Source organism: Aureobasidium melanogenum, assembly GCF_000721775.1.
Source record: "Aureobasidium melanogenum CBS 110374 unplaced genomic scaffold scaffold_15, whole genome shotgun sequence".
NCBI lineage: Eukaryota > Fungi > Ascomycota > Dothideomycetes > Dothideales > Saccotheciaceae > Aureobasidium > Aureobasidium melanogenum.
The window spans coordinates 200,499-225,325 of NW_024470067.1; the positions used below are offsets into that span (position 1 = coordinate 200,499).

Below are 24,827 nucleotides of genomic sequence, written 5' to 3' on the forward strand. Positions count from 1 at the left end.
TCGCTGCGATGAGATTATTATCTTGTTTTTTTTTGCAGGGAGAGATCCGCCATGTGAACATACTTGTCGAAGATACATCATTCCCCTTTCTGCTCTTCCATTCTCCTCTCCTTCATAACGCCGATCAAGATCTTTTCAGTCACCCACTCGGGCAATAAACTCATACACCACCATTGTACAGCATGTCTCCACCACCCAAACACCGCAGGTTGTCCACATCCCACCCTATCCAGCGACATTTCTGCCATCTGCAGTCCCGTACATGTAAATGCTCCTTCTGTAGTCTTATTCCCTCCACTAACCACATTCGCAATCACGATCGCCAATGCCTCGACATCTTTCTTCTCAGCCTTGAGTTCCGAAACCAAAGATTGGTTGAGTGCATAGTTGAAAGCTTTAGAAGCCGAGTAGACCGATAAGTAAGGCGGGCCGCTAAAGCCAGCAACAGAGCAAGCATTCATAACCAAAGCAGGAGAGTTTTTGGATAGTAAAGGAAGTAGAGCCCGAGTAAGTTGGGTGGGAAACCTAGCGTTGAGATTGATCATCTGGTCCACGTAGGTTGCATCTACTTCTGCCAAAGTAGCATATGAAGGACTCAAAGGCGCGCCTCCGACATTATTAACCAGTAACGTCAAAGGTCCTGGTAAACTTTCGCAAGCCATAACGATGGAACTAATATCCACATCAAGGTCAAACACATCTGCAATCACAATCTTGATCTGCACGTCTGGGTATTTCTTCTCAAGTGTCGCTTTCAAAGCCAAGAGTTTTTGGGAGTTGCGGCCGTGGAGAACGACATTGAAGTTTTTGGCGCAGAGAGCGTGGGCGAAACCTTCGCCTATGCCGGCGGTGCTGCCGGTGACTAGGGCCCAAGAATTACCAGAGGGGTTGTAGCGGTGTAGTTTGCTGGGTTTGAGGTAGATGCTGCAGAAGGAGATGGCTCTGTAGGTGAGGAGAAGAGCTGTAGCTGCACCGAGATATTCTAAATTCGATGATAGAGACATTGTATTGGGTGTGATTGATGATAGCAAGATAGAAAGAAGTGGTGTTTTAAGGAAGTGATGTTTGCGATGGAGATCGGCAAAGGCGGGGAAGCCAGGGTGACTGCAAGCTCTTGACTTTGCCAGGAAAAAAAATATGAATGTAATCTGAAATGAGATCTCTACAGACGAATTCTGTTCGAGGCTTATTGGTCATTTGAGTATGCTTGAGATTGCTGTGAGCGACTGTGGATTAGACGTACTGATTTCCAGACTTTCGAAATACATGGGTTTACATTTTCACAGCTCATGTCACATGGAAAAGACTTCTGACGATCTGGCAACTTTGCATCTGTCGACCGTACACAAGCTTTATTAATATATTCGTCATATCGCTAATAAGCGCTAATCGAGCCACGTTCTAGACCACAAACCATATTGCTAAAAAGACATGTCCCTGTTCAGATAAGACCATTCCCTAGTGGGCCGTAATCAAACTAGACACTGGAAAATACGAAAAGGGTACTGGGCCTAGGCGGCATTGAGCATTATATATGCTGCAGGCAGTACAGATATCTATTCTGCATCTTTATGACACTCCGCAAATCATCTTCACTTGGTCAACAGCTACAGACAAATGATCGACCCATGCTTGTACAACGATGGTCATGGCTCGTTGAAAGTGCCTGGTTTCTCCGACGTTCCGCTCGATCTTGAGTTCTACCCTCAGAATCGGTTTACTCATGGTGCGACCGAATGGGCACAATGGCCGAACCTGACCGCACGAGAACTTGCCATGCTTGGGCTTATGAACGACCTGACTGAAGAGCATGGCTGGCACGAAAACATATTCGACGATAATCTGATGGTAGACTGGCGTAAGCAAGCACTATCCAGACCGCTTATTAGTCCTAAGGCATGGGACTGGTGCTTAGCCGAGCTGCGGGACAAAGCTCCGTATTTCGAACAAACTGGCAACATTGTGGTCTTCAACACTGGAGCAGGAATTGTCAAGTCTGATGCAGTTGCGGAAATGATTCAGACTCAGTTGAGGGACGCTGCGGAGCTACTTGAAGCGGAGGAGAATGCCCCGAGGCAGCAGGCCGTGCTGAATCTCGTTGATCCAAGCCTTTTCCCCTTGGTTTACGGTAGAACACGCGTTCTGATGGACTCAGGCCGCGTGAGTCTCGACAATACCATCAACTCCTACGGGCGGGGTGAAACTGTGCCTGAATTTCCGCCTGGCTATTTCCGCCGTCAGAGGCAGGTTCTGCCATATTCAGCATGGTCTGAGGAGGTTACACCGACAGAAGAGAATTACGACGATGGAATATGGTCAGCCCGATACCAATGGCTACCTTGTGAAGTGGATTTCATCAACAACTCAGGGACAGACGTGCGCATTACGTCTTACGTGAACAATCTACACCCGATCCGATCCCGCGCATTATATGGGACAATTGAAAGACTCATCTCCCAATTGATTGAACCATGGAACCAGATCCTCATCAAACAGAATCGTGGTCGCACTCCGATGCGGATCAGGACATACGGTGTTGAACCGGAACCTGATAGTGAGAGGCCTAAGTGGGCTACTCGGAAAAATTTGAGAGAGCTGGAGAGCGACCGCAACAACACCGCCTTCAAAGAAGCCGTCGATAAGATCAAAGAGTACCTCGCCTTACCTGAAAAGCTCGAGCAGAGAGAAGGGTATCAAATCCCACTGACATGGGAAACTGAGGATGAAGGCTTGTGGGAAGCACTTTACACAAAGTGGAGAAGACTGAGAACCTGGCGGCATCCTGAGCCTGGCACAGCGTTTGGTTATAACGATTGGAAGGCTGGCCGGGCGGGAAAAACAATTATCGACAGGAAGATCGACGATCCTGGCTTCAACACTTGCCACAACTTCTACAAGGTTGCCCTGCAAGACAGCTTCCGCAAAAAAGGCCTCCAAGTTGTCGTTAGGATTTCATCGGTCGAGTTGACACCAGAAGACTCAGCTTATGGCGGTACTGATTGGCACCTCGACGGGATGCTAAACGACCACATTGTGGCTTCCGCTCTTCATGTGTTCGATGTTAAAAATGTAACAGAGGCACGACTTTCATTTCGCCAACAGACTAGAATGGAACAAGAGGAATTTCACTATGAGCAATACGAAATGGAGAAACTAATGGAGGTGTTTGCGATTCCTGGCGATGAAGAAGACATGTACGACTTCCTCATGTGTGGTCACCCGCCCTCTCTTCAGGATCTGGGGTCAGTCGTTGCACCTCAAGGCCGTCTGCTGGTGTGGCCGAATGTTCTACATCATCGTATGGAGCCTATGCAGCTGCTTGATCCCACCGTGTCAGGACACTGCAGATTCATATCTCTACATCTAGTAGATCCTCATTATCGAATATGCTCGACAAGGAATGTACCTCCACAACGACACGACTGGTGGGTCGAAGACGCAATTGAAGCGATTGGAGCGGCCAAGCATTGCCTCCCACCGGAACTGATTTATCAAATTGACGCTGAAACTGGAAATTGGCCGATAGGTATAGAAGAAGCGGAGAGAATAAGAGTGGAGCGTGAGCAAGAGCAGAATACTGCGGACAAATATATTATGTGGCGTGGTGCTCATAGATATATATTCTAAAGAATCTACAAAGCGAACACTGGAGATTTATACTACAGATCTCGAGTTTTACTACACTCTTCCAGCAAGATGATAGATGGAAAGACAAGCTGCATTAGTGCGGAGCCCTGGGTGGAGAAAGAAGGTGTGGGTTACAGTGGAAACGATAATAAGGTATACGAGTAGAGGAAGATCTGTAGCGGCGTCAGTAAGGTATAATCGTAGCAAGTTATATTGACAAGATTAGGTAGTTCATTGGAGGAGCACATACTAAGCAATGCAATGTGTTGTAAAAAAAAGGAAAAAAAGGAAAAAAAAGGAAAATATCACAACGCAATCGATCGACTGCTTTTCGACGCAACTCGCGTACTCCATGTGGTGTTGGTATAGACTTAGATTAAATGATTGTACAAAGTTTTGGGTCGGTCGGAGTCCCAATTGAGCACGCCGCCTGCAATCTAAAACTCCTTGGCGCTTGACTGATTAATTTTCAGCAAACTAACAGGGAGTTATAAACCAGGTCAACACGTCTCGCTGGTAATATTCTTCCCTGGCCTAAACTTCAAACTCAACGCCATGGCTCATCCGCGACAGTCTGCCTTGCAAGACTTCCGTTTCCACTATAGGCCAATACAGGATGCCATCAATGGTGTTCGTATACCCGACTACCTTGGACTGGAGGTCGTTCAGCTCTGTGTCATTGCGGGTATTCGTCGACATCCAGACTTTGGCCATGACCTTCGAGGTCTTACGCCTCGCTTCACTCGCGCACTCAACGCTCAAGCTATCATGTATAACAGAGATATCCCTGACATGAACGACCCAGAAGAATTTCCGTACTGCATATGGTATCCTTCGACGCCCGATCGCGATACATGCCGGAAGCTGATCACCAAGTATCCGCGGATGAAATATCAAATTGGCCGGGTTTGTGCCGTGGCGAACTATGACGATCTCTATAAAGAACTGGATATTCTGCCTGAAGTAGGCATTGCTGAGGAAGCTCGTGAGAACGGAAGCGAGGCCATCTATTCGGCGATTGTCAAACAGCCTGTCAAGTACGCTGTATTCAACGACTACTCGAACTCCCTCGTCTTGGAGAACCCACCGATTTCTCTGATGAACGGCAACACTTGTGTGACGGCACTCCTGGAGTCGAAACAACGATTCAAGCGACCAAAAGCAAAGTCTACATGGGAGTACGACCGCAACGGGTTTGAGAGCCGGTTGTTCGACATCTGCGAGGACATGTCAGTGGACCTCAAGCGGAGCGAGCCTCGCTCAGTCGATCAATCAGTGGTTATACCACTACTCTATTCTCCACTTCCAGCAGATCTTCCCACAGTCGACAAAGACATGCTCATATTGTCAGCGGCTTACCACGGCAATATTGATCGATACATGCGCCTGCGACGTCCACAAAAGATTAAAGGCGAACTCGAGTGCTTGATCCGAGGTATCTACCATGATCCGTTGTTTGCCAAGTTCTGGTCACTTCAACCAGCTACCGAGATAAACCACTGGCGCATACGACGGGCAATCAATGCCCGTTTCATCATGACGAATGATCTATCACGAATCACGCCCACAACTCCCTGGGACGAGTTGCCCTATTGTATATGGTTCCCACAGGCCGCTTATCCGGACGTCTATGAAGAACTAGCACGGCTGCGGCCTGAGATGAAGTTGCAGGCGGCGCGGGCATGTATAGTCGCCAACTACCAGTCAACCTTCGAGACAATCGATCCCCCACACGATGCCGCCCTTGTGAGAGAAGCTGAACAATCTCCCAACCCATTCTTTCTGAAGTATCTCCAAGCCAAAGAAGCACAAGGCGATGTCGCAGAGGAAATCCCTGGGTTTGAGTACTGGAAGTTCTTCACTATCAAGCACGCATTCAAACCATCCACGTCTTACATCTCGGATGAGCTCGTTGCATCTAGCATTGGAACCACCCAAAGTTGGATCTACGACGGCGTTGAAGCGGACATGTCGGATGTGGAGGTTAATGTCTGTACGTCTGAAGAAGTAAAGCAGAGTGGCGTCAGGGATGTTATGTACAGATATCCTTCCCACAAGATAGATGTGTTAGTTCCATGAGAGCTCAGTAATAGAGCCTAAAAATGACCATAACCAAGTCAGCACCCAAATACACATCGAGTACCATCATTCAGACAAACGCAGAAAGAAAAGATGCACGGGCTCAACCGGGAATTGATGGGTCGTCTCGTCCCCCAGAGCGTCGACAACTTTTGACCCTAAGCTTGGTGCCGTATCCTGTATGTCTTGTGGTTGAGTGGGATTTGTTCGAAGTCCAATCTTCTCATTATATTCTCGTGGCCCCGCAGCTCTTTCACCAGACGTCTTTCTTTTCCTTTTGAGTTCGGGATTGAAAGTAGCTGATCATTCGGTTTGTGCATCCTCTGAAGACTGGTAGTAAAAAACCACCAGAACGAAGCCAGTGTCTGTAATGCTCCCGTTCTTGACACCAATCCTGCAACGAAAATTAGTCCCATTCTTAGATCCTCGCATGTCAGGTATCGTTGGAGTTGTGATCAGGAGTCCGCCTGGATGCATCAAGACGAATCTGCATTGCATGACCCCCAGGGTCTTCGAAAGCATGATCCGCAGTTATTGACAACAAGAGAACGACTTTCATCTCTGCTAGTCTCTCTCCTAGCCTAGCGATATAGCTAGAAGTCATGCATCTGTTCATGTGAGTACAGAGTAGTCCATCGCTTAAGATTAGTACCACCCCTTGCCAGATTCTGGGTAAACACATTTTAGTCCTGTATTCGTGCATTGCGAACACGAAGTTTCGCGGGAAAGTACAGCTGAGCGGAGTCTTGGAGAAGGTGACAAACCGGATTCGAGCCGCCCGTCAAGCATCGGGAGATGACCGTTTTACCAGGGAGCTCAAGAACGCGAGATTGGCAATTACCAACACTACAGAAGCTTGCTTGTCTGAATTAACAGACTACCGCACTCCATTCATCAACGATGAGCTACACAAACAAGGTATTAGATCGGTATGTTGTCTGATCCTGATTTTCCCCTTGCTTGTCAACCATGCAGTTGCAAGCCGGTACTTGCATGAATGCATTTAGAATGTCGATACCGGAAATCGCCTTGGTCAGGAAAGTTCTTGGACGGATGTCAATATCTACAAGACACTGCAAAAACATCCTGACGAGCAGCGAAGGATCATTGACATCATCAATAACTTCGAGACAAAGTGGGTTGGAAACGTGTTAATGCATCGTATCGACGGCAGCAGCCACAATCACAAGATACCCTGGGCCATATAGCTTCTTTTTGATGTGCATTGATGTATCAGATCGTGACGTATGTGAAACCTCTACTACTTACCATGCGCGTTCGAAATAGCATGCACTGTACAGCTTGGGTTTTATGCTCCAGCTCAAGTGGTCCAGACCTTTGGCTCCCCTTCTAGTGTGTCACTGTGATTACACATTTCTGTACACAGCCTGAACATTATTGCTGGCCGCATGCGCTTAGACAGCTCATGGTCATGGAAAGTCTTGAACGCCACACGCTTAACCATAGCGTCCATGTCGCCTGCAGACATTCGAGTAAAGTCCTGAGCAGCTGTGAGCGCATATGCCTCACGCTCACAAGTCTCAGCTAACTCATACAGCTGCGAAACCAAGGGCGAAGTGGCATCCACTACCTGCACAGGTTCATCGCCCAATAGCCCAAAGAGGCCGGACTTAGCAGCTCGTGCAAAGTCAAGGTGTATAACGATGACTCTCACAACTACCCGCCATTCTGGCAGTAGCTTGAGTGCCGCTAGGTCTTCCTGTCTGTCTTGGCATATTGGTATGTTTTCGAGCGGCCGGGTGATAGGTTTGTCGAAAGGCTCCCGCTCTGAAAGGTTGTCAGTCATGTAGCCCAGCATGATCGATGCTGACCTGTTCAGTAGCTTCGATTTCTCGGCCAAGGACTTCAAAGGGTGACCATCAGTCGTACCGCCAAAGTCTGCCTCATAAGCGATGGTCCAATTCAGATGTGCAGAGTCGCGCGAAGGGTCCTGCCAGTAATCGTAGTATATGACGTTCATGGCCACCCATTCAGGTTCAATCATCCGGTGAGAGTTCACTTTCTCCCAGATCACTGGAGCCCAGTTGCCTGATTCGAAGGCAATTCTGCGTGATTCATGACACACTCGCGTAAGTAATGGCGGGCGATTATTGTTGAAAGTGGTCGTTCCGAGTGTACAGGGACGCTTGCCGTCATCGTAGTCTTCCCGGGTGAAGTAGACCATGAAGTCCGCAGGATTGTCCATTTCGCTTACCCGATGTGGGAGGCAGTAGCGCCATATCTCTTCGCGAAGCTCAGTGGGCAGTCGCGGGAAGGGGTGGAAAGTATCGTCGACCATCCTTGGATTCACAAGATAAGATGCCGAGCCGTTCTTGCATATAACCTCGAACTAGTGATGTGCTGGCAACAGAAGAGTGTAGGAGTATCACAAAGAACTTCCAGCTGCGAGCGGTGAGGGCAATAAATAGTGTTGCGGGAAATTCTTGGCACTTCCGAATATAACGACAGCGGTCTGCCAACTCACGTTGCTGCCTGGCGCGATGGCGGTGTCCAGAAGCGGCGTATGTCCGTTCCTCGATCTTTTTCGGGACATGATAAATTGGATAGGTACCAGCAAGTGTTAGACGAGCCCTGAGTTACATCCACATGGTCCAGATATTACTGTGGAAGGAAATGCGTGCTTTAATTTGTGAGCGTGTTGGAACTCAGGCTTGAGTGTCAAAATAATGACCACGACCAAGTCACCACTTGCTTGTAGTCAAACACAAGACACCATCATCCAGATGAGCTCATCAGGGTAATGGGCTCAGCCAGGATGTAGGAACATTTACGTAGCAACGAATCGCTGGCCAAGGAATCTCGAAAAGGCCGTAGCAGACACGGACTTTGTCAATTGCAGTACGAGCTTGGATACTGTCTTTCGTTCAGTCGTGATATACAGTATAGAGGCTCTTCGGCCGAATATCAAATCATAGGACCGTTCCTAGATTGAGTTTGCATCTTTTCTCTCGACTAACGGTTCGTGACAGGCACATCCAAAGTTCTTGAGCAAGTCAGGAGTGAGTACCGAACACATCCAATTCTGGACAAAACCCTTGGCCAAGAAGCGAATTATCAGAAAATTTCCTTGAATTTAAATCATTGACCAACTGTTTTCTTAAGAAGGAAGAAGTTGTTGTGCATTTAAAAGACTGCGATGTCCTTATCGACCTTGGCTAGGGTTGGCTCTCTACATAGGCTTCGAAGCCTCGAATCTGCACCGGACGTCTTGGGAGTCCCACGCTTCCAACCAAACCATATGACCACAAACTCCGAGGAAACATGAACGGTAGAACCTTGCCACAAAGGCATAATATGGTCTCGCATGAGTGTGTTGAGTACCAAGCTTCAGAGCCAGATAAATGATCATAACCAAGCTACCACTTGCCTATAGTCAAGAAAATAGGCGCCAGGTACCATTCGGAAAAATGCAAAAAGAGAATAGGGCTCAACCGGGATTCGAACCCGGGGCCTCTCACATTTAGACCCTCAGAGAAGGCGGTGTTACCCGAAGCGAGCTGTTATTGGTCAGTCTAAGATCGAGACCTCGAGGAATTGGAGAGCATTACAATCGTACTTCCGAAATAGGTTAGTCTATGATCGTAGATGACAGTGATGAACCATCGAACTCACCCACTAGACCATTGAGCCGGATCTTAGCCGAAATGGTGTTCAGATGGTATAGGTAAGACTTGCCTTGGATGCTAGGTATACAAGAATGGGCAAAGCCTCACATAGTGTATGAGGCTTCACTTTGCAATCAACAGTGCCTCCGAGCACAGCGTCGCTCATCTCATAAATTTGAGACGAAGACTGTTAGCCGACGAATTGGCCAGAATCAAGCGTGAAGCACACATCGAGGCTTCGAAGCCTGCCGAGATGGAAGATCGTCGAATGCAGACTGCTACAATATAGCCTCAAGTGTCTGCATCACCGAGCAGGTCTTGCCAGGACGTAACAAGAGAAGAGAAATGCTTGATGTTTTTGGTGAAAAGGAAATTTCTGTCGACAGGCTTTGTTGGCCAACATTTCTGTCACACGAGTAGTAACCCCTCACCTTTGGTCTGCGCATGAGTTCTAGAGCTTTTCAAAACAGAGCCAACCATCTTCGCGTAGTAGACAATTTTTTATATTTATGTTGTATGGCTGTTAAGTAAATTGGTCGAAACTTCGTCCCTTCCAAGTCGATATCTGTACTATTCTGCTGTATAATAAGGCACAATTATTTCAGAACGCAGAGGCATATCGACGAAGAGTCGACAATTTATTGTCTCTCAGTGGACAACGTCTTGTTTCCTATCGCTATTGCGCATCTCCATAGCTACGTGCGTTGCATACTTCAGTACATGGGGAGGCTGGTCGCCACAACTCATCCTGTTGACGCAAAGGCTTTCCAAGAACACTAGATAAGTGCTTAGGAATATTGACCAGGGATTGGACAAAGCTGTCATTTCAGTAAATCATCTGCATCGGCGTTGACACTGGATGTCGACCTAAGGGGCTAGCAAGCAATACACAACAGGCCACAGGCAATAATATCGTCAATAATGTGTAAGAAGAGAGGACAACACATCAAGATAGAACATGAAAACTTGATTGTGATTGAGCAGTTCTATGCATAGCGAAGTAATGCTTGACCATATTGAAGCACTGAATAACGATACTTTCGCCTCACACTCGTACCCCAAGCCCCTATTTTCTCTGCTTGCTGCGCTTCTGAGGGGCTGAGACGGGATATTTGGATGTCCTCTTTTTAGCGGAGCTCTCAGCTGGCAGAGGCTTTTTTCCATTCTTCCTCCATGCCTTGAGTACGTCTGCTGGGATGCAGCACTGCTCGTGCTGAATGTTGAAGGGATCGGAGACGGCAGAGCTTGGGGGACCAATGACCAGATATTCATCTCTGTTGTGCGTTGGGCGTTGCACCTTCTTGACATTGCGTAGGAGTGGTAAATTGCTGGTCAAGATGCCGGTTGATGGAAACGATCTGTCCAGTTTCTCGAGCCAGTCCGCGGCGAAAGGATGTTTTCGAAAGCTGGCAGTCTTGAGGAAGCGAACGAAAGCTCGAGTGTGCTCCTTCGAGTCGCAGTACTTATCAACGGATGCCAAATCGTAGTTACCTCCTTGAGGAAATTCTTGCTGAAGGAAGATATAGAGAGGATAAAGAGCATCGTTCGGACGAGGAGGCAAATGCTGTCGAGGAGTAATCGATTTCGCTCTTGCGCTGAGCATTCCTGTACCTTTATGGCCCCAGTCTTGCGCAGCTTCGTCGTCGTCACTGTCCACAAGTTCAAGCTCTGGGTCAATGCTATGGGCCTCGAGCACTGCAAGCCAAAGCTGTTTAGTAGTCTCGTTGGACAGCAAGGTTTGTTTTGGAATTGTCACTCCAAGTGCAGCTCCACCACTCCGTTCAGTGCGGAAAGCCTGACCTCGTCCATCCACAAGATCAATTCCTAGTTTGGTGTAGATCAGCGCTCTCGTTTCGGAGACGCTCTTTGTGACTGCGGCTTTGGGAAGATAAAGCACAATGTTCGAAATCTGGCCGTCATCTCGCTTCTAGCGGATTCGAGCGACTCCGTTCGGCTGGAAACCAACAGGCTTTGCTTGAAGATCAAAAGCTGAGAGAGCTCGATCTGGGAATAGGTTCTTGTTCTTGAGGGACCCGGGCTCTCCGCGATGGATCCAAAGACCAAACTCGACGGTAAAGGATTGATTGTGTAGCCATGAGTCAGGTAACTGCCACTGTGGCCTGAGGATGGAGATGATCGTCTGTTCGTATATACCAGGATCCATTCCAGTCACGGCTGCCAGTAGCAGGGATTGGCGTGAACGGAGTTGCATGAATTGCCGTTTCCATGCGTCCTTGAATGTTGCTTGATGAGGGATTGACATGTGCAATTGAGGGATGTTTGCGTGCCATAATTGCTCGACCTGAACAGCGCGCTCCAAGGAATCAGGCTCTCCTTCAGCGAGTCCAAAAGAGACAAGGACTTCGCATGCTTCTGCATTTAGCATGGATCGTGTGTTTTCTGTCTCCGATCTCGTCATGGATTGGCGCAAGGCAGATTCTGCATCGGCTTTTGATTGAGCAAGGAGATTCAAGAAGAATCGATTATCATGCGAAAGGTTTCGCAATCGACGTAGAATCTCTTGACAAAGAATGAGCCTGTCGGGAATAGCTGCATCATCGGCAAACCCGTCAAGAACATCCATGCCAACCTGGACCGCAAGATACATATACCTCGTGGACAGATCTATCAGTCTGCGAATTGGCTGACCATCGCTGCCATGCTTATCGCGCCCTGGATGGAACGCTGGAATCGCGATGAAAGCAGAATCTGGATCATGCATTTCATTGGATCGAGGACAATCATGGTACTGTATGGAGGGAACAGCCACAACCGGCGACAGAGCGTGTAGTCTTCTGTCACAGTCCGCATCAAAATTGCTGAGAGTAAGATCAGAAGTCTGGAGTCCGAACACGGGAACGATAAGAGGTTTCACCAGCTGGAGGTAAGCACGAAGATATCTCGCTGCTGGTGCCAGGTGATCATGGTTCAACCACGGCCACAAGTCGACAAAGCAAAATATCTCCTTGTATGGACAGATGGCTTCTGCTGACAGGATTTTTTGATAATTTGAACCCTCTGACTGAGCGATAGATTGCACAATTTGTCTCATGAAACCTCCTGCGTGAGTACGTTCGTCGAGGAAAACTGTTGGTGACGTGAAAGACTCGACAGGGGCATCTTTGCCAACGAACACAGCCAAGGTAAAGCCTCTATACTCACGGGGTGTAGCTTGACGAACCATGATGGAGCGGAGCTCATCTGTAATCGGGTGCCGGGTGGTACCACAGAGTTGCGGGTTCGCATTCGCAAAGGCTTGAAGGTCGACAAAGTGTTCTTCGATGGAGCGTTCAACAGACAGAGGGACCGGCGTGCTGCGAGAAGAAAATTGAGCGCCAATGTTGGTGTGAAGGTCATGGAAGGCTTGGAGGTCGACTTCCGAAGGTATGTATGACACAAGGTAGCCGCCTGGTTGACGATTGAGGAGACTTGCATGATCGAAAAAGGCGATGAGCACGCGTTCGACATTTTCCTTGCGCTCACTGCTTATGGTCTCATGCAGTGACGCACCAGAGATGAGAAACACCTCAGCCTCTGTTTCTACGCGAGGACAGACAGCGGATATCGCTCTGGAAAACTCGGCAAGAAGACCAGAGGTACGTAGGTCGAGATCTTCTTGATAGCGATTAATTGGTCGACGCGGACCCTGAACGCTACCGATGTACCTGATGGTATAGATGATTCCAGGCTCGTCATGGTGTGCATCAAGTATGCTTTGCCATGTTCTTGTCTCCTGCGAGAAGTGGTCGTCGTTCTTCATGTATCGAATGACGGCCAGAAGCTCATCATGCCGGAAGGACCAAGCACGAGAGTAGTAGTGCGTTCCAGTGGGTAGAGGAGGAGAGTCTGGAGTGGACAGTTGCAGGTCGAGGATGTCTGCGAGCTCTTCGTTGGTTGTCAAAATGGGACACGCTCTCATATTGTCTAGCATTTCATGATCGAAGCCGCTCTTGGGAAGCCACTCAAAGTCGGAAGCATCGATGGCGGACGTGTCAATCTGTAGAAGATCCAGATCTGACTTGAGCTGCTCCAGAAGGTTGGTTCTCCGATGGTAATGCTGTTCATCGCGAGCCTGAGATCCATGATGAGGGCGGAGAGACTGATTGTTTGCATGAGTCGTGCGAGAAACAAGAGGTGTGCCGTCTGGGATACCGTCATCAATCACAATGAGAGAATCCATCGGGTGGATGACAGTTGATGTGGATTATGTGCTGAGGTAAAGTCTCGGGCTTCGCAGTTTTCGTGCAGGCAGCCATCCTGGCTGACCGTGTCGAAGCGCATGAGGAAGTCACGATGGCGGCAGTTGCGACTTGCAATGTTGAGAATCCGGGGTCGTGAAGATGAGGGTGGAGGGTTGTCTGGATGGGAAAGAGCGTCTGGTAATACGGCCCCGCGGTGTCCTCGTTTTCGAGTCACAGGGCGAGGTCGCACTACAAAACGTCTGTTCATGACCTTATGCTTCGAACAGTATACCTAATGAAAGGAACTGAACGTCTGAAGAAATTGTCGTAAAGGAGCGACTTGATAGATAGCAACCTGAGTTCCCTAGTTGGGGGATCTATTGCTACTGCAATGATCGAGTCGGGCTTGGGATTACTAGCACTCAAGTGCGCAAAAGACACTGCACCCGAACCTTGATTAGCAGACTGATTAGAACTGTAAGAGCGAAGCGCATACATAAGATCTTTGAAAATTGGTTGTGATTTGGAGGAGTGTCGAATCAGCTTGAGACGACGGGCTTAACCTCGCAGGGCCATGACATCCTGCGAGGGATCCCAGTACATCTAACAGTACTGTTGGTACTATAGATCTGGTAGTTGTCGATTTTGCTCACAGGGCATCACTTCCTGTGAGCGCACGCATCGGTTGGCAGCGTGTAGCGCTAGGCAAGAGGTGTTGCGCATGGTGAAGTTGTGGGGAGTGACTTCCGCGCTTGCGCGCTGCGCGGCAGTCGAATCGTGAGTCATGCGCAGTGTGTCCGCCGACCTCACTGACTCAAGTTACGTGGAAAACCATCATGTGTTGATACGCCAGATGTCAGTTCGTGACCGACCTGATTATCGAAACAACAGAATTTTTCTAGTCCTGGACTAACAAATTTTGACTGCTGCATTTTCTTAGTTCTGGACTAAAGAACTCTGGTCCCCTTTATTCTCTTAGTCCTGAACTAACAAATTTTGACTCCTTTATTGTCTTGGTCAACCTGTTATGTTGATTCTCTATACCGTGTTTTGACTTAGCCTGGAGAAGATTGGTTCTTGTTCATTTTGATTTAGAAGCAGCCTGTACTGATCTCTTCTCGTGCGGCACAAGAAAGTAGCTTGCACTTCCTTTGTTTTCTCGTGCGGCACAAGAAAATGGTTTGAACTGATATTTTCTCGTACCGCACAAGAAAATGGGTTGCACGGCTTGTTCCTTGTGCGGAATAAGAAAATTGTTCACACTGGTTTTTTCTTGTGCGGCACGAGAAAATGCACAGCCACTGCCTACTACTACAGTATCAAGACTGCAAGATCTTAGTGGAAACAACTGAACCATGGTTTACACCCCTCAGTCGACTTGTTCTAGTGGAAGGGACTTTGACACGACTGCTCCATCAACGTGACTGTTCTATCATCTAGATTTAGTTGATGCCCACACCACCTCGATTGTTGAGTTGATGACGCTCTTCACACAGTACTTGCAAAATCGAAAATTCGTTTCGAAATCATGTTTATTGTACAGAGGGCACGATTTTTGCTCTAACATGGTACCTCCGAAAACGAACATTCGTTTTGAATTCGTGTCCATTGCTTGAAACAACATGATTTTTGCCTTGGATAACCACTCTTCTAATGAACTTTGGTTGATTGAGCTCTCACACAGTACTGCAGAAAACGAACATTCGTTTTGGAATCGTGTTCATCGCGTGGAAAACTCGAGGCTGGTCTTTATGACCACTACATCAACGAAATCTAGTTGATGTTCCTTCAATGCAATCGTCCTGTTAACTAAATTCAGTTGATGCTTGTCCAGACCATCCACGATATCAACCTGGCCTAGTTGATGCTTGTCCAGACCAGTCACAATAGCAATTTAGCCTAGTTGATGAATAAGCCTTTCTGCGGACAGGGCTTCAAAGCCGCGATTTTACTAGTCCTAGGACTGAACAAACCGACATCACTGACTCTTACCAGTTCTAGGACTAGTAAACTCAACAATACGAAAACCGACCGGTCCTAGGACTGGGAAGATACTTAGATGGAATTTACCAGTCCTAGGACCGTCCAGCTTCAGTATCGGGGATTCGGACGGTCCTAGGACTGGTTGAAACCACAATATCATCGTTGACCACTATGGGCTGACTAACCTCTTGTCGTAGGTGTAATTTATTCAAACGACCAGATCGATGGGCATGATGGGCATATCCCTCGACTGGATTCGCATATTCGAACATGATGGAAGACAGACCTGTCGATAGCAGACGAAGATATGAACAGATTGTAGGAACTTCATATCGATCTGAGAGATATTGAGGTGGGTCTGGCTTGGTCCCTGCAAGTAGCCGGGTATGTAGCTGATTGTAGGTAGTAAGGACAAGAAATCACAAGTCACGGCTCAAAGTTCGCTCACTCAATGCCAGCGCTATCAACCTCAGAAAAGCCGAGATAATGGTCGACCAAAGTCCTGATGACAGTCTCGTGGTTCTTGCTGCGAGGGATGATGACTCGCTCCAGGCCATAGCCCCCTCAATCCTCTTGTTCTTGTGTCGGTATACAAGTGAGGCACAATAGAGCGCGCATCAGAAGTACGGTGCCAGAATATTCACTTCTTTGTAGCTGGTGTAATCTGTTGGCAGGACGCGATTGCCGAAGGTCGAAGATGGACTATCGTTCATGGTTCTCACTCCTTCTCATTGAAGAAAGCGTTGGCCTGTATGTTGTTGATGAACATGTTTCGCTTTCTGAAGTGGTCCTTGAGCTTGGTGTTTTGCTCGATTTCGTTGATGGCTGGCAGAGTTGTGTTGGTCGATGCAGAGTTGACGGACTGCCAGTATCTGTATTTTGTGGACAGGTCTGCTTCCCTTGCTTCCCACCAAGAGTCTTCTGGTTGCAGTTCTCGCTAACATGATGCTTTAAAGTCATGGCTTTGTGTGGTGATGCAGTGGCAGGATTCCGCATCATGTTACAGCTCAAACAATTCATCTCCTTGACTTCAGCTTTCAGACCGTCTTGTCCTGCAGGCCTGCGGCTTCACAAATCCAATCATGATTCCACGATTTTCCCCAGCTTCTTCACAGTGGCACAGTAAATCCTGGCCTGTACCTGCGCATAATCTCCATCAATTACCTCTATGTCGTTGAAGGCGTTGGCGAAGGTCACAGCAATGTTGACAGCTTCAGCGATGAAGTTGAGGTCTGGCATGAAGGAGTAGGCGGATTCGGGAGGAGCCCAGTCAACCTCGGCGTCAGAGGCGTCTGTTACTCCCTGGACATGGTTGTTTGGTGGTTGAGGGACTGCTGGAGCAACAGGCACGGCACTGGTGTTTGACTCTTCCAAGATCTGTGTGTACGTTTGGCCTCATGTGTAGGGCAAAAGAAGGGAGATGGAAGAGCCCCAAGTAGAGTCATGAACCTGAACTCTAGCCGACCTCGTGGTTGAGTGCATCTGTCTCTCCAATAGTTGCAGAGAGATATATACAGTAACGGTAGGACGTGAGATGAGAGCGACCAGAGCTTCGACTCGACGCTACAGAAGCATACTTGCAGTGGTGCGACCAAACGAACAACGAAGGGTTGGCAGCTCAATGGGACAACCCCTCGACGAGGATGAGCCGTAGTAAGCGGATGTAGAGTCACGTTTGTCGAAATACATGTGCTGATCGTCTTAGGTGATACTAATCTCTTCGACGAAGAGGATAGTCTCGCGGCCAGCCGCACGCTGAGGGGCCTGCTGAGGCATGCTGGCAGTTGTGCGACTGGTACCAGCGGTAGAGCGGCGGATGGTTGGCAGCTCGATGGGACGAGCGTTGGGTTCGTCGCTTGAGAAGGACGAGAAGGATGAGGCGGACACTGAGTCGTTCTTGCAGCAGCACATGGCATTGATGTTGTCCTTGTCGCTTGGCCTCAAGATGAAGTGGTCGACAAGTTTAGGAACCTGACTCTGGCAGCACTGGAGATCCCTTGCGTCTGAAATGTACATGCCGGTGTAAAAGTTATCGCGCTGTGGCTTTGCATTGCAACCATTCCATTCGCAAGTGAAGCAATCAGCTCCTGGAGGTCTGCCCAGCAAGAATGTACTAAGTAAGGATTTGGTCAGTGAACACTTCATGCATATCCCTAAACGAGAACTTACCTATATATAAATTCTTAGCTGTATTGGCGCTGAGAAAACTTCTGTCCCAGAATTGCCGTTGAAGTCGGAGGGTTATCTAAGTGGTGGGAGGTGGAGCAGTCAATAGAGGGGCTGCTTGGATATGGATTTGAGCACTGAGCTGAGCCCGAGTAGTCACGAGAAGAATTCATTGGAAAAGCTCGTTTCCATATCCATTCTGCTGTCCATGTACGAGGGTGGCGAGCCATCCATGAGCGGAGCAGGAAGGTCAGGACAAGGCTGCTATGCTCATGGCATGACTGTAAGGTCTATACTTGTTAACATCTGGCAGTCGCGGAGGCGGTGGGGATGCACATGTCTCTATATATATCGACATAGCGACCAAAGCACCTTTGATACTTCCTCTAGGTAGTGGGGAGAGCGTTCTGAGTTGCTGTCTGTCTAGTGATGTGGCGAGGAGCCGTGGTGAGGTCTGTCTGAACCCGAGCAGGAGATCCAGATGGTGCAGATCTGGAGGGCTCTTCGTTGTTGATTGCCAAGCTACGAGTGACTGGTCGATCAGCAGAAGCAGCACTGACATATGGGCGAGATGAGGGTTTGCTTCTGTTCTTGGTGAAAGCTCCTTTGCTTCTAGCAGCATTGACAGAAGTTTTCTAGGCTTGACGGTCGCAGTCTGATCGCTCTTCTTGGTCATGCTCCTGGTAATCGCCGGAATTTCCCACCATCGGAGGTTGTACTATGTGAGTCTTGTAGGCGAGACTTCTCGATCGCAAACATGAAGGTACCTGGGGGTCGAGAAGACGGATATCCAGGTCTTTGTACTCCCGATCAGGTATATAGAAAGAGGACCAATATCAGGGTTGACCAGAAACGCCATGAGAAGTATGATTGAGGGTCACGCAGTACAAAGAAAGAATGTTGTTCCAGCAGTTGAAGTTGGACTCTCTGCGCATCGTCCGTAAGCAAGAATCAGCAAACCTCTGCATTGTGCTGTCAAAGAGTCCGGTCTTAGGAGCCGACTTGTTGGCGATTTGTTTCCAGACGTTTACTACTACATGGCGCGCGTCTTCTCTTCTTCGAAGTCAACATTGTAACTTGCTGAGGAGTGATTGGCGTTTTTGGACATGACTTGATCTCGTCGAGAATAGCTGCCACTTCTCTTCTGGTAGGCTTGAGAATCGACGAAGATATACTGATGCTTGATGGTGGTGGTAGTCAGTGTTCTTGTTGATGCACTTCTGTCTTCGTAACTAGTCAAATCCAGGAACTCTGAAGATCAGATCTCGAACGCCGCTCTTTGTACCAGCGCGTGAGTTGGCGTCTTCTGCAGCAGGCAAGAGATGGACGAGTGCATCAGCTACGTTGGGGGTGAAGGACTGCTGAGACGTCTGTGAAGAACGGCGGCGAGCGCGCACTGGGCGAGCGACATTGACAGCATTGTGGTTTGTTGATGGAACATGAGCTTTTCCTCGGCGGAGACTCGTGATTCCGGGAAAGAGACAAGCAAATGATTGAAGTCGTTCATCTTGTGCTGGCTTTGTCGATCCAGCCCACAGCGTCAAGCAATTGAGTCTCTGGTACCGGAGACTCAAGAAGCGGTATATAGTAGTAGAGATGTTGAAGGAGTCAAGAAGAGGTGTGATGAGCGTATCATGAAGCAGATCTCTTACGTATGAAGGCGAGTGGTCCAAGAAAGCAACCAGAGGAATATATAAGAGAAAGCCGATGTACAGGGCACAGTACAAATCGCACTTCAAGAGAGCAATGAAAGGAAGATGAACTGACCAGAAAGTCAGATCTGGCGAGATGATCAGCATATATACCTAGCTGAAACAAAACAAAGCTTTTCCAGAGCTTTCCAGATTTACAACAACCTTGAAGTTTCCACAAACTTCTACTGGCCTTGTGCGTTGTTTGCTCGGATGAGTTTGCTTGCGGCCTGCCATTCTGTGGGAAATCATTGACAAAACTGGGTGATGTGAAGCTGGGTATCGAAGGCTGACATTCAGTATCAACCAAGAGCGTGCGCGAGCTATCGACTTGCTTGAGGGGCTAGGTCCCGGGGCAAGGTTTCCATAATGGTAGGCGTAAAAGGGAAAGATTCGATGTGGGTAGAGGGAGAAGAGAGTCGTGCAGATTGAAAGCGAGATGAAAGCCAGTGGAAAGTCAGCAGAAGCTGAAACAAAGACTTCAGAACGATCAGACAGTCTCGAAAAAGATCTTGCTCAAAGGTCGACATTCAGTGTCAACCAACGCGTGAGGTAAGGTCGTGCTCCGCTACGCGCATTGAATTTGGCAGTGACGAGCTCTTGATCGCAGTTACCGCTTTTTCAATCAACCAGAGCTTTGGACGTGCTGTCTGTAGAAATGCATAGGCACTTTCAGATCAGAGTTGGGTCCGATGAAAGTCATAAGGAGTGCATACCACGACAGTCACAAGAGGCCAAGGATAACGAATGAGGATTATTAGTAAAAAGGAATAGGTTGAACAACGAAATCACATCTACCTACCAGTCATGACAGCGACAAAGTTCTGCCAGAAGCCCAAATCGTAGATGTTCTCTACCATGTCCAGACTTGTGCACCTCTCCCAGAGCTGTTCCTGTCCTGTAGGAGCCTTTCCGTCTGTTGTGCTGACAATGATCTGATCACTGTGCTTGGGCCAAGGAACGTATTCCTCTTCATCATCTTCTTCAGAGTCTGATACTGGACCGGTCATACCAGTCAGTCTATTGCGATTCCGCAGATGGCGTGCTTTACGCTCCTTGTTGTGAGCTTCGACGATACTGCGCTTCCCTATCCATGCTACACCATCTGTCATGTCATCTCGCCAATCTGCCCACTTCGCACTTTCATTTGTCGTCATGCCAGCCCAGATGAGGTAGATATGATATGCTAAGAGTGCGAAGGGTAAGGGCGAAGTAGTGATGGCAAGGAGACCGACACCAGCAACACTAATTCCACCAATGCTCATAGCAAAGACAAAAGCATTGCCCAATTCTGCCCAGTACTGTTTCTCGAACCAGCCGTGGTTTGAGTGACCGAGATGAAGGTGTGGTGACAGAATTGCCCAGGACAGATACGCGCCATAGAGTTCCACGATTCCAATACTCAGCAGCAAGAGCAGGAAATATCGGTAGTTATGCCTTCCAACACAGTTGTTTATCCATGCACAGTGGTGATCACATCTTGCGACACAGACACCACATAGCGAGCAGTGTTTACTTCTTGCGGGTTTTGTGAAGTTGCAGGTACGGCAGACGTGGTCGGGCCGGAAGAGGATGTGATCGTAGGGGTAGTGTCGCATTGCCGAAGCATGATTTACAGGATTAATGTAGTCGATCTTGCTCGTGACGCAGAGATAGGTGAAAATGTAGGGAGGCAGTAGCACCAGAGGGATTGGCAGGATCAAGTTCGTGTCGAGGTGAGGAAGGGTGGCACGAAGGAAAAGAGTCGCACTTCCTGTCAAGAGGAAGAGGAACAGGAGTAGAACGAGGGGGTTCTTTTGGTGGAAGAGGTAGTTGCTCAAGCGAGCTAGGTTTGTGTTCATGCGACCACCAGTGTAGCGTGCATCGAAGCGTCGAAAGCCATTGGGAATGTAAATGCACAGAAGCCTGTGACTGAAGCCGATGGGAGTTTTCCGTAGAGCTGGAAGTCGACCGAAGAGAGCTATGAAGGTGAAGAGGGAAATGACGACGACCAAGATGATGGTGTTGCGGAAGGCGATCATGATGCTAAATCGAAGCTGCCTCTCATCTTCACATCTGTTGCTGTTGACATGTGAAGAAAGCCAGAGTTTATTATTGACGGGGAAGCTGCTTGGAGGAAGGAACGACTGGCACGTCATTTGGCCGAAAGTGGAGAGCTTCGGCTTTGAACGCGTCCCGTCGCGTCTCTCACTCAACTCGGTCTAACACTCACTGCCCAACATGCCGCCGGCCACCGTGTATACCAACATGGCCAACTCAGCTGATGTTGAAGGTGGTGGTGTGTTCGCTAACCTCAAGTTCTTTGTTGTGCAGCGAGTGCCGTCACGATCACATTACATCTCGCTGGTCGAGATTAATGGCGGCAGAATCGTCAAACTCGAGGCTCAGGCCGACTACTTGATTGCCGACCACTTGCGACACGATGCGCCCGCTGGTTCTCTGAGCTACAAATTCATCGAAGAGACCGTCAAGCAAGGACAAATCCCCGAAGACGACTCTCCTTTCCTCGCCGGCCGCCGTAAATCCGCCATGCCCGTCACCACTGCTGTCGCTTCATCTTCCAAGAAATCAACGAGAACCCCCTTCACCGACGACGATGACAAGATGCTGTATAAATGGGTCCACAGGGCTCATGAGCAACGTCTCGCTACCCAAGGCAACACCCTCTATCAAGTACTCGCTGCCCACAACCCGAGACACACCTTCCATTCCTGGCGCGACCGTTATGTCAAAGTCCTGTCCACAAGACCTCCTCCTGGATGGGAAGCATATCCTGACGACAATTTACCCACCTTCGATACGCCAACCGCCGAGATCCCCTCCACTGCCCTCCCTCGTTCTACTGCTATCAACACATCTGCTCCCCGCTCAGCCTCGGCGACAAAATCTCCCTCCAAAGCCCGTTTATACAATCCCTTCACCCACGAAGATGATCAAGAGTTGGCAGCCTGGGTCACGAAAAAGGGTAAACTTGGAGCTTCACTCAATGGTAACGCCATATATAAGGAGTTGGAAGAAAGAAACCCACGTCATACATATCACTCTTGGAGAGACCGCTGGGTCAGGCACCTCTCGCTCAGAGATCCAGTAGACGAAGAGCAAGAAGAAGGTCTTGATGATGCTGCCCCTGTTGAGGATGATCACATCTCTACTCGTCAGGATCCCTCACCTGAACCACCAATCAGCAGGCCCCCAGTGAAGCGTCCAACTTTCAGAGTTCCACCAGGAGCATCAGCATCTGCAGAGAGTTTCAAGAACACCACCCCTCGAACACATGTCCCACGAACAACTGCGAGTACCAAAAAAGCAGTGAAAAGCACACCTGCAGCTGCTGCCCCACCTCCTTCCGCCGCTCGCGAACAGCTTGTTGCAGCAGCAGCTCCTCTACCAACTGCATCTACATCGCGCCCAGCTGTGACTCCAAAGAATCAGGCCAACACTCCAATGGCGAGAACTGGTAACTTGAGCTCGCCTGTCATGTCGCAACAACCACAACCACAACAGGCACTTGCACAAGCTTCTTGTCCACCAATACGTCACCGAGCAATACAAACAGACCTTGGTACTCAGTTTCATGACGACTCGACTTTCACAGAGAAAGATTTCAAAGACTTACTGAGTGTGGCTTTTGACATACAGAGTGTTCGTGTAGGGCGCTATCAGGAGTCTTGGATTACTTGGGCAAACCATAACAAGTCTCACACTGCTGTCGAATGGCGCTCTTTCTACGAAAAGCGTGTTTTGCCTGTTGCCTTGCAGAGAGAGGATGATCTTGAACATCTCAAAGAGCAAGGCGACATCGGATGGGTTGAATTTTGGGAGAATCAGGGTCAACCGATCACAACTTTGCCATACCTTGAGCAAAATACCACTTCCGAGACGCGACCAGCTCCACCAAAAGCAATTGGAGCCAAAGGAGAGTCATTACCTCACGCCTCAGAAACACAGTCGACGGAACAGGACCAAGAAATGGAAGATACAGTGAATCATGTCGTGGAAGTCGAGAGAAACGCTACACCACAGTCTGCCAAACGAAAACAGCAGATTTCTGTCAATCTCGCGGAAGAACAACCAACCCCAAAACTTCGACGTACAGCAACACCGCCGTCTGCACCAAGCAAGATCCTCACTCCATCTCACACTGTTCAGCAGCCCGAAGATGATGATATGGTCAGCATTTCCAGCAAAAGGACACCAACACCAAGCTATCATTCTGATGAAGAAGGAGAAATCTCTGAAGATCAGGCGGCCGAACAGTTACGACGTGAGATGGCGGAAAATAAGGACAGCCGTCATCAACTAACAAGAGCAAATCTTGCTCGCATCCAAGCAGAAAATGGGTTGCCAGACGAACATCGAGGTGTAGACATAGAGGAAGATGACAAAGACGATGATCAAGCCGATTTCGCTAAATACCTTGCAAGCATGTTACCACCAGGCATGGCAGACAAGTCAGTGGAAACTGTTGAAACGAATGAACGTCGAAATGAGCAAGACGAGGAGGACGAGGACGACGAGGATACCGTCATGAACAACTACCAACACGAAGGCGAGCACGAGATTGATCCAAACCTCGACGACCCATGTTACTATTCCTCAGCCGAGTTTCAAGCCAATAATCCAAATATCCGCCTCGATGCCCCCACCACTCAGCCTTGGGAAATCTCTTCAGCACCCTCCCAATCCCAGCCACAACCTCAAAGACTATCCACCCAAGCAATCTACGAAGCCGAGACCCAACAATTTGATATCGACGTCCCATTACCACCGCCAGAATTCGCAGAAGAAACACAATCCTATGCTGCAGCACAATCAGACTCGCAAATCCTCAGCACGGAAGAGTTCTGGCCTTGGATTGATGCCCAAACTGCTGCTGGTCACGCCGAAGAAGACGTAATCGCAGCCCTGCGCCAAACATCGTTTAATCCTAAACTAGCCTCTATCGTGCTAAAAGCAGAAGGCGAGGTGGATATTCCAGGCGTATGGACAGCAGAGGAAGACCGCATCGTGGAAGGCAGTGACGCAAACGCAATCAGAAGACTAGAAGCTAAGCATGGCAAAGGTAGCGTGAGCAATCGCTGGCAATTCCTAGACGATTGGAGAAAGGATGAGGAGATTGCGAAGAACGGCGGTGGTGAGGAGCTGTAGAACCCTTTGCCCAATCTATTTCTTGTCTTTACCGCCACCTAACGTTGAAGATGTGAAATGGTGTTCTTGTGGTCACGCAGGATGTTATTGTGAAAATGGTGTTGTCCAGAGGGAGACGCTTGAAATGTTTCTGTCCTTCTAGAGCTTCCTTCTCCTGCGAATAGAAATCGTGCATTTCGATTGCATACAAAATCAAGAATGTTATGCCTCTGGGATAGCCTCGAAGGAGTCTAGGACAGGCGGGCGTAGCAAAGCACGCTTCTTAAGGTCTATTTTGCCCTCCAATCTGATGTCTCCCACTCCTCGTGTCGACGAGTGTCGTGATA

The 24,827-nt window shown here is 48.7% G+C and overlaps 8 protein-coding genes across 8 annotated transcripts; 3 read left to right on the forward strand and 5 right to left on the reverse strand.

Moving 5' to 3' along the window:
- Positions 1-77: 77 nt before the first annotated feature.
- Positions 78-1,004, reverse strand: M437DRAFT_76495 (putative short chain dehydrogenase/reductase; the record flags this gene model as incomplete). Its single annotated transcript, XM_041026638.1, has 1 exon — positions 78-1,004. One exon carries the CDS (start codon positions 1,002-1,004, stop codon positions 78-80), a length of 927 nt encoding a protein of 308 aa, XP_040878364.1.
- Positions 1,005-1,617: 613 nt separating this feature from the next.
- M437DRAFT_51866 (uncharacterized protein) lies at positions 1,618-3,627 on the forward strand (the record flags this gene model as incomplete). The annotated part of the gene is made up of 2 exons (XM_041022255.1): positions 1,618-2,236; positions 2,294-3,627. The coding sequence occupies 2 exons, from the start codon at positions 1,618-1,620 to the stop codon at positions 3,625-3,627; spliced, it is 1,953 nt and encodes a 650-aa protein (XP_040878365.1).
- Positions 3,628-4,182: 555 nt separating this feature from the next.
- M437DRAFT_52207 (uncharacterized protein) lies at positions 4,183-5,706 on the forward strand (the record flags this gene model as incomplete). The annotated part of the gene is made up of 1 exon (XM_041022316.1): positions 4,183-5,706. The coding sequence occupies one exon, from the start codon at positions 4,183-4,185 to the stop codon at positions 5,704-5,706; it is 1,524 nt and encodes a 507-aa protein (XP_040878366.1).
- Positions 5,707-7,027: 1,321 nt separating this feature from the next.
- On the reverse strand, positions 7,028-7,513 carry M437DRAFT_51783 (uncharacterized protein; the record flags this gene model as incomplete). The annotated part of the gene is made up of 1 exon (XM_041022240.1): positions 7,028-7,513. One exon carries the CDS (start codon positions 7,511-7,513, stop codon positions 7,028-7,030), a length of 486 nt encoding a protein of 161 aa, XP_040878367.1.
- Positions 7,514-10,398: 2,885 nt separating this feature from the next.
- On the reverse strand, positions 10,399-13,512 carry M437DRAFT_85796 (uncharacterized protein; the record flags this gene model as incomplete). Its single annotated transcript, XM_041028346.1, has 2 exons — positions 10,399-11,241; positions 11,299-13,512. The coding sequence occupies 2 exons, from the start codon at positions 13,510-13,512 to the stop codon at positions 10,399-10,401; spliced, it is 3,057 nt and encodes a 1,018-aa protein (XP_040878368.1).
- Positions 13,513-16,214: 2,702 nt separating this feature from the next.
- On the reverse strand, positions 16,215-17,512 carry M437DRAFT_67295 (uncharacterized protein; the record flags this gene model as incomplete). Its single annotated transcript, XM_041024912.1, has 4 exons — positions 16,215-16,433; positions 16,637-16,873; positions 16,962-17,059; positions 17,209-17,512. 4 exons carry the CDS (start codon positions 17,510-17,512, stop codon positions 16,215-16,217), a joined length of 858 nt encoding a protein of 285 aa, XP_040878369.1.
- Positions 17,513-20,147: 2,635 nt separating this feature from the next.
- On the reverse strand, positions 20,148-21,374 carry M437DRAFT_52282 (zf-DHHC-domain-containing protein; the record flags this gene model as incomplete). The annotated part of the gene is made up of 1 exon (XM_041022330.1): positions 20,148-21,374. One exon carries the CDS (start codon positions 21,372-21,374, stop codon positions 20,148-20,150), a length of 1,227 nt encoding a protein of 408 aa, XP_040878370.1.
- A 199-nt stretch (positions 21,375-21,573) lies between these two features.
- On the forward strand, positions 21,574-24,501 carry M437DRAFT_52189 (uncharacterized protein; the record flags this gene model as incomplete). Its single annotated transcript, XM_041022312.1, has 2 exons — positions 21,574-23,343; positions 23,377-24,501. The coding sequence occupies 2 exons, from the start codon at positions 21,574-21,576 to the stop codon at positions 24,499-24,501; spliced, it is 2,895 nt and encodes a 964-aa protein (XP_040878371.1).
- Positions 24,502-24,827: the final 326 nt, after the last annotated feature.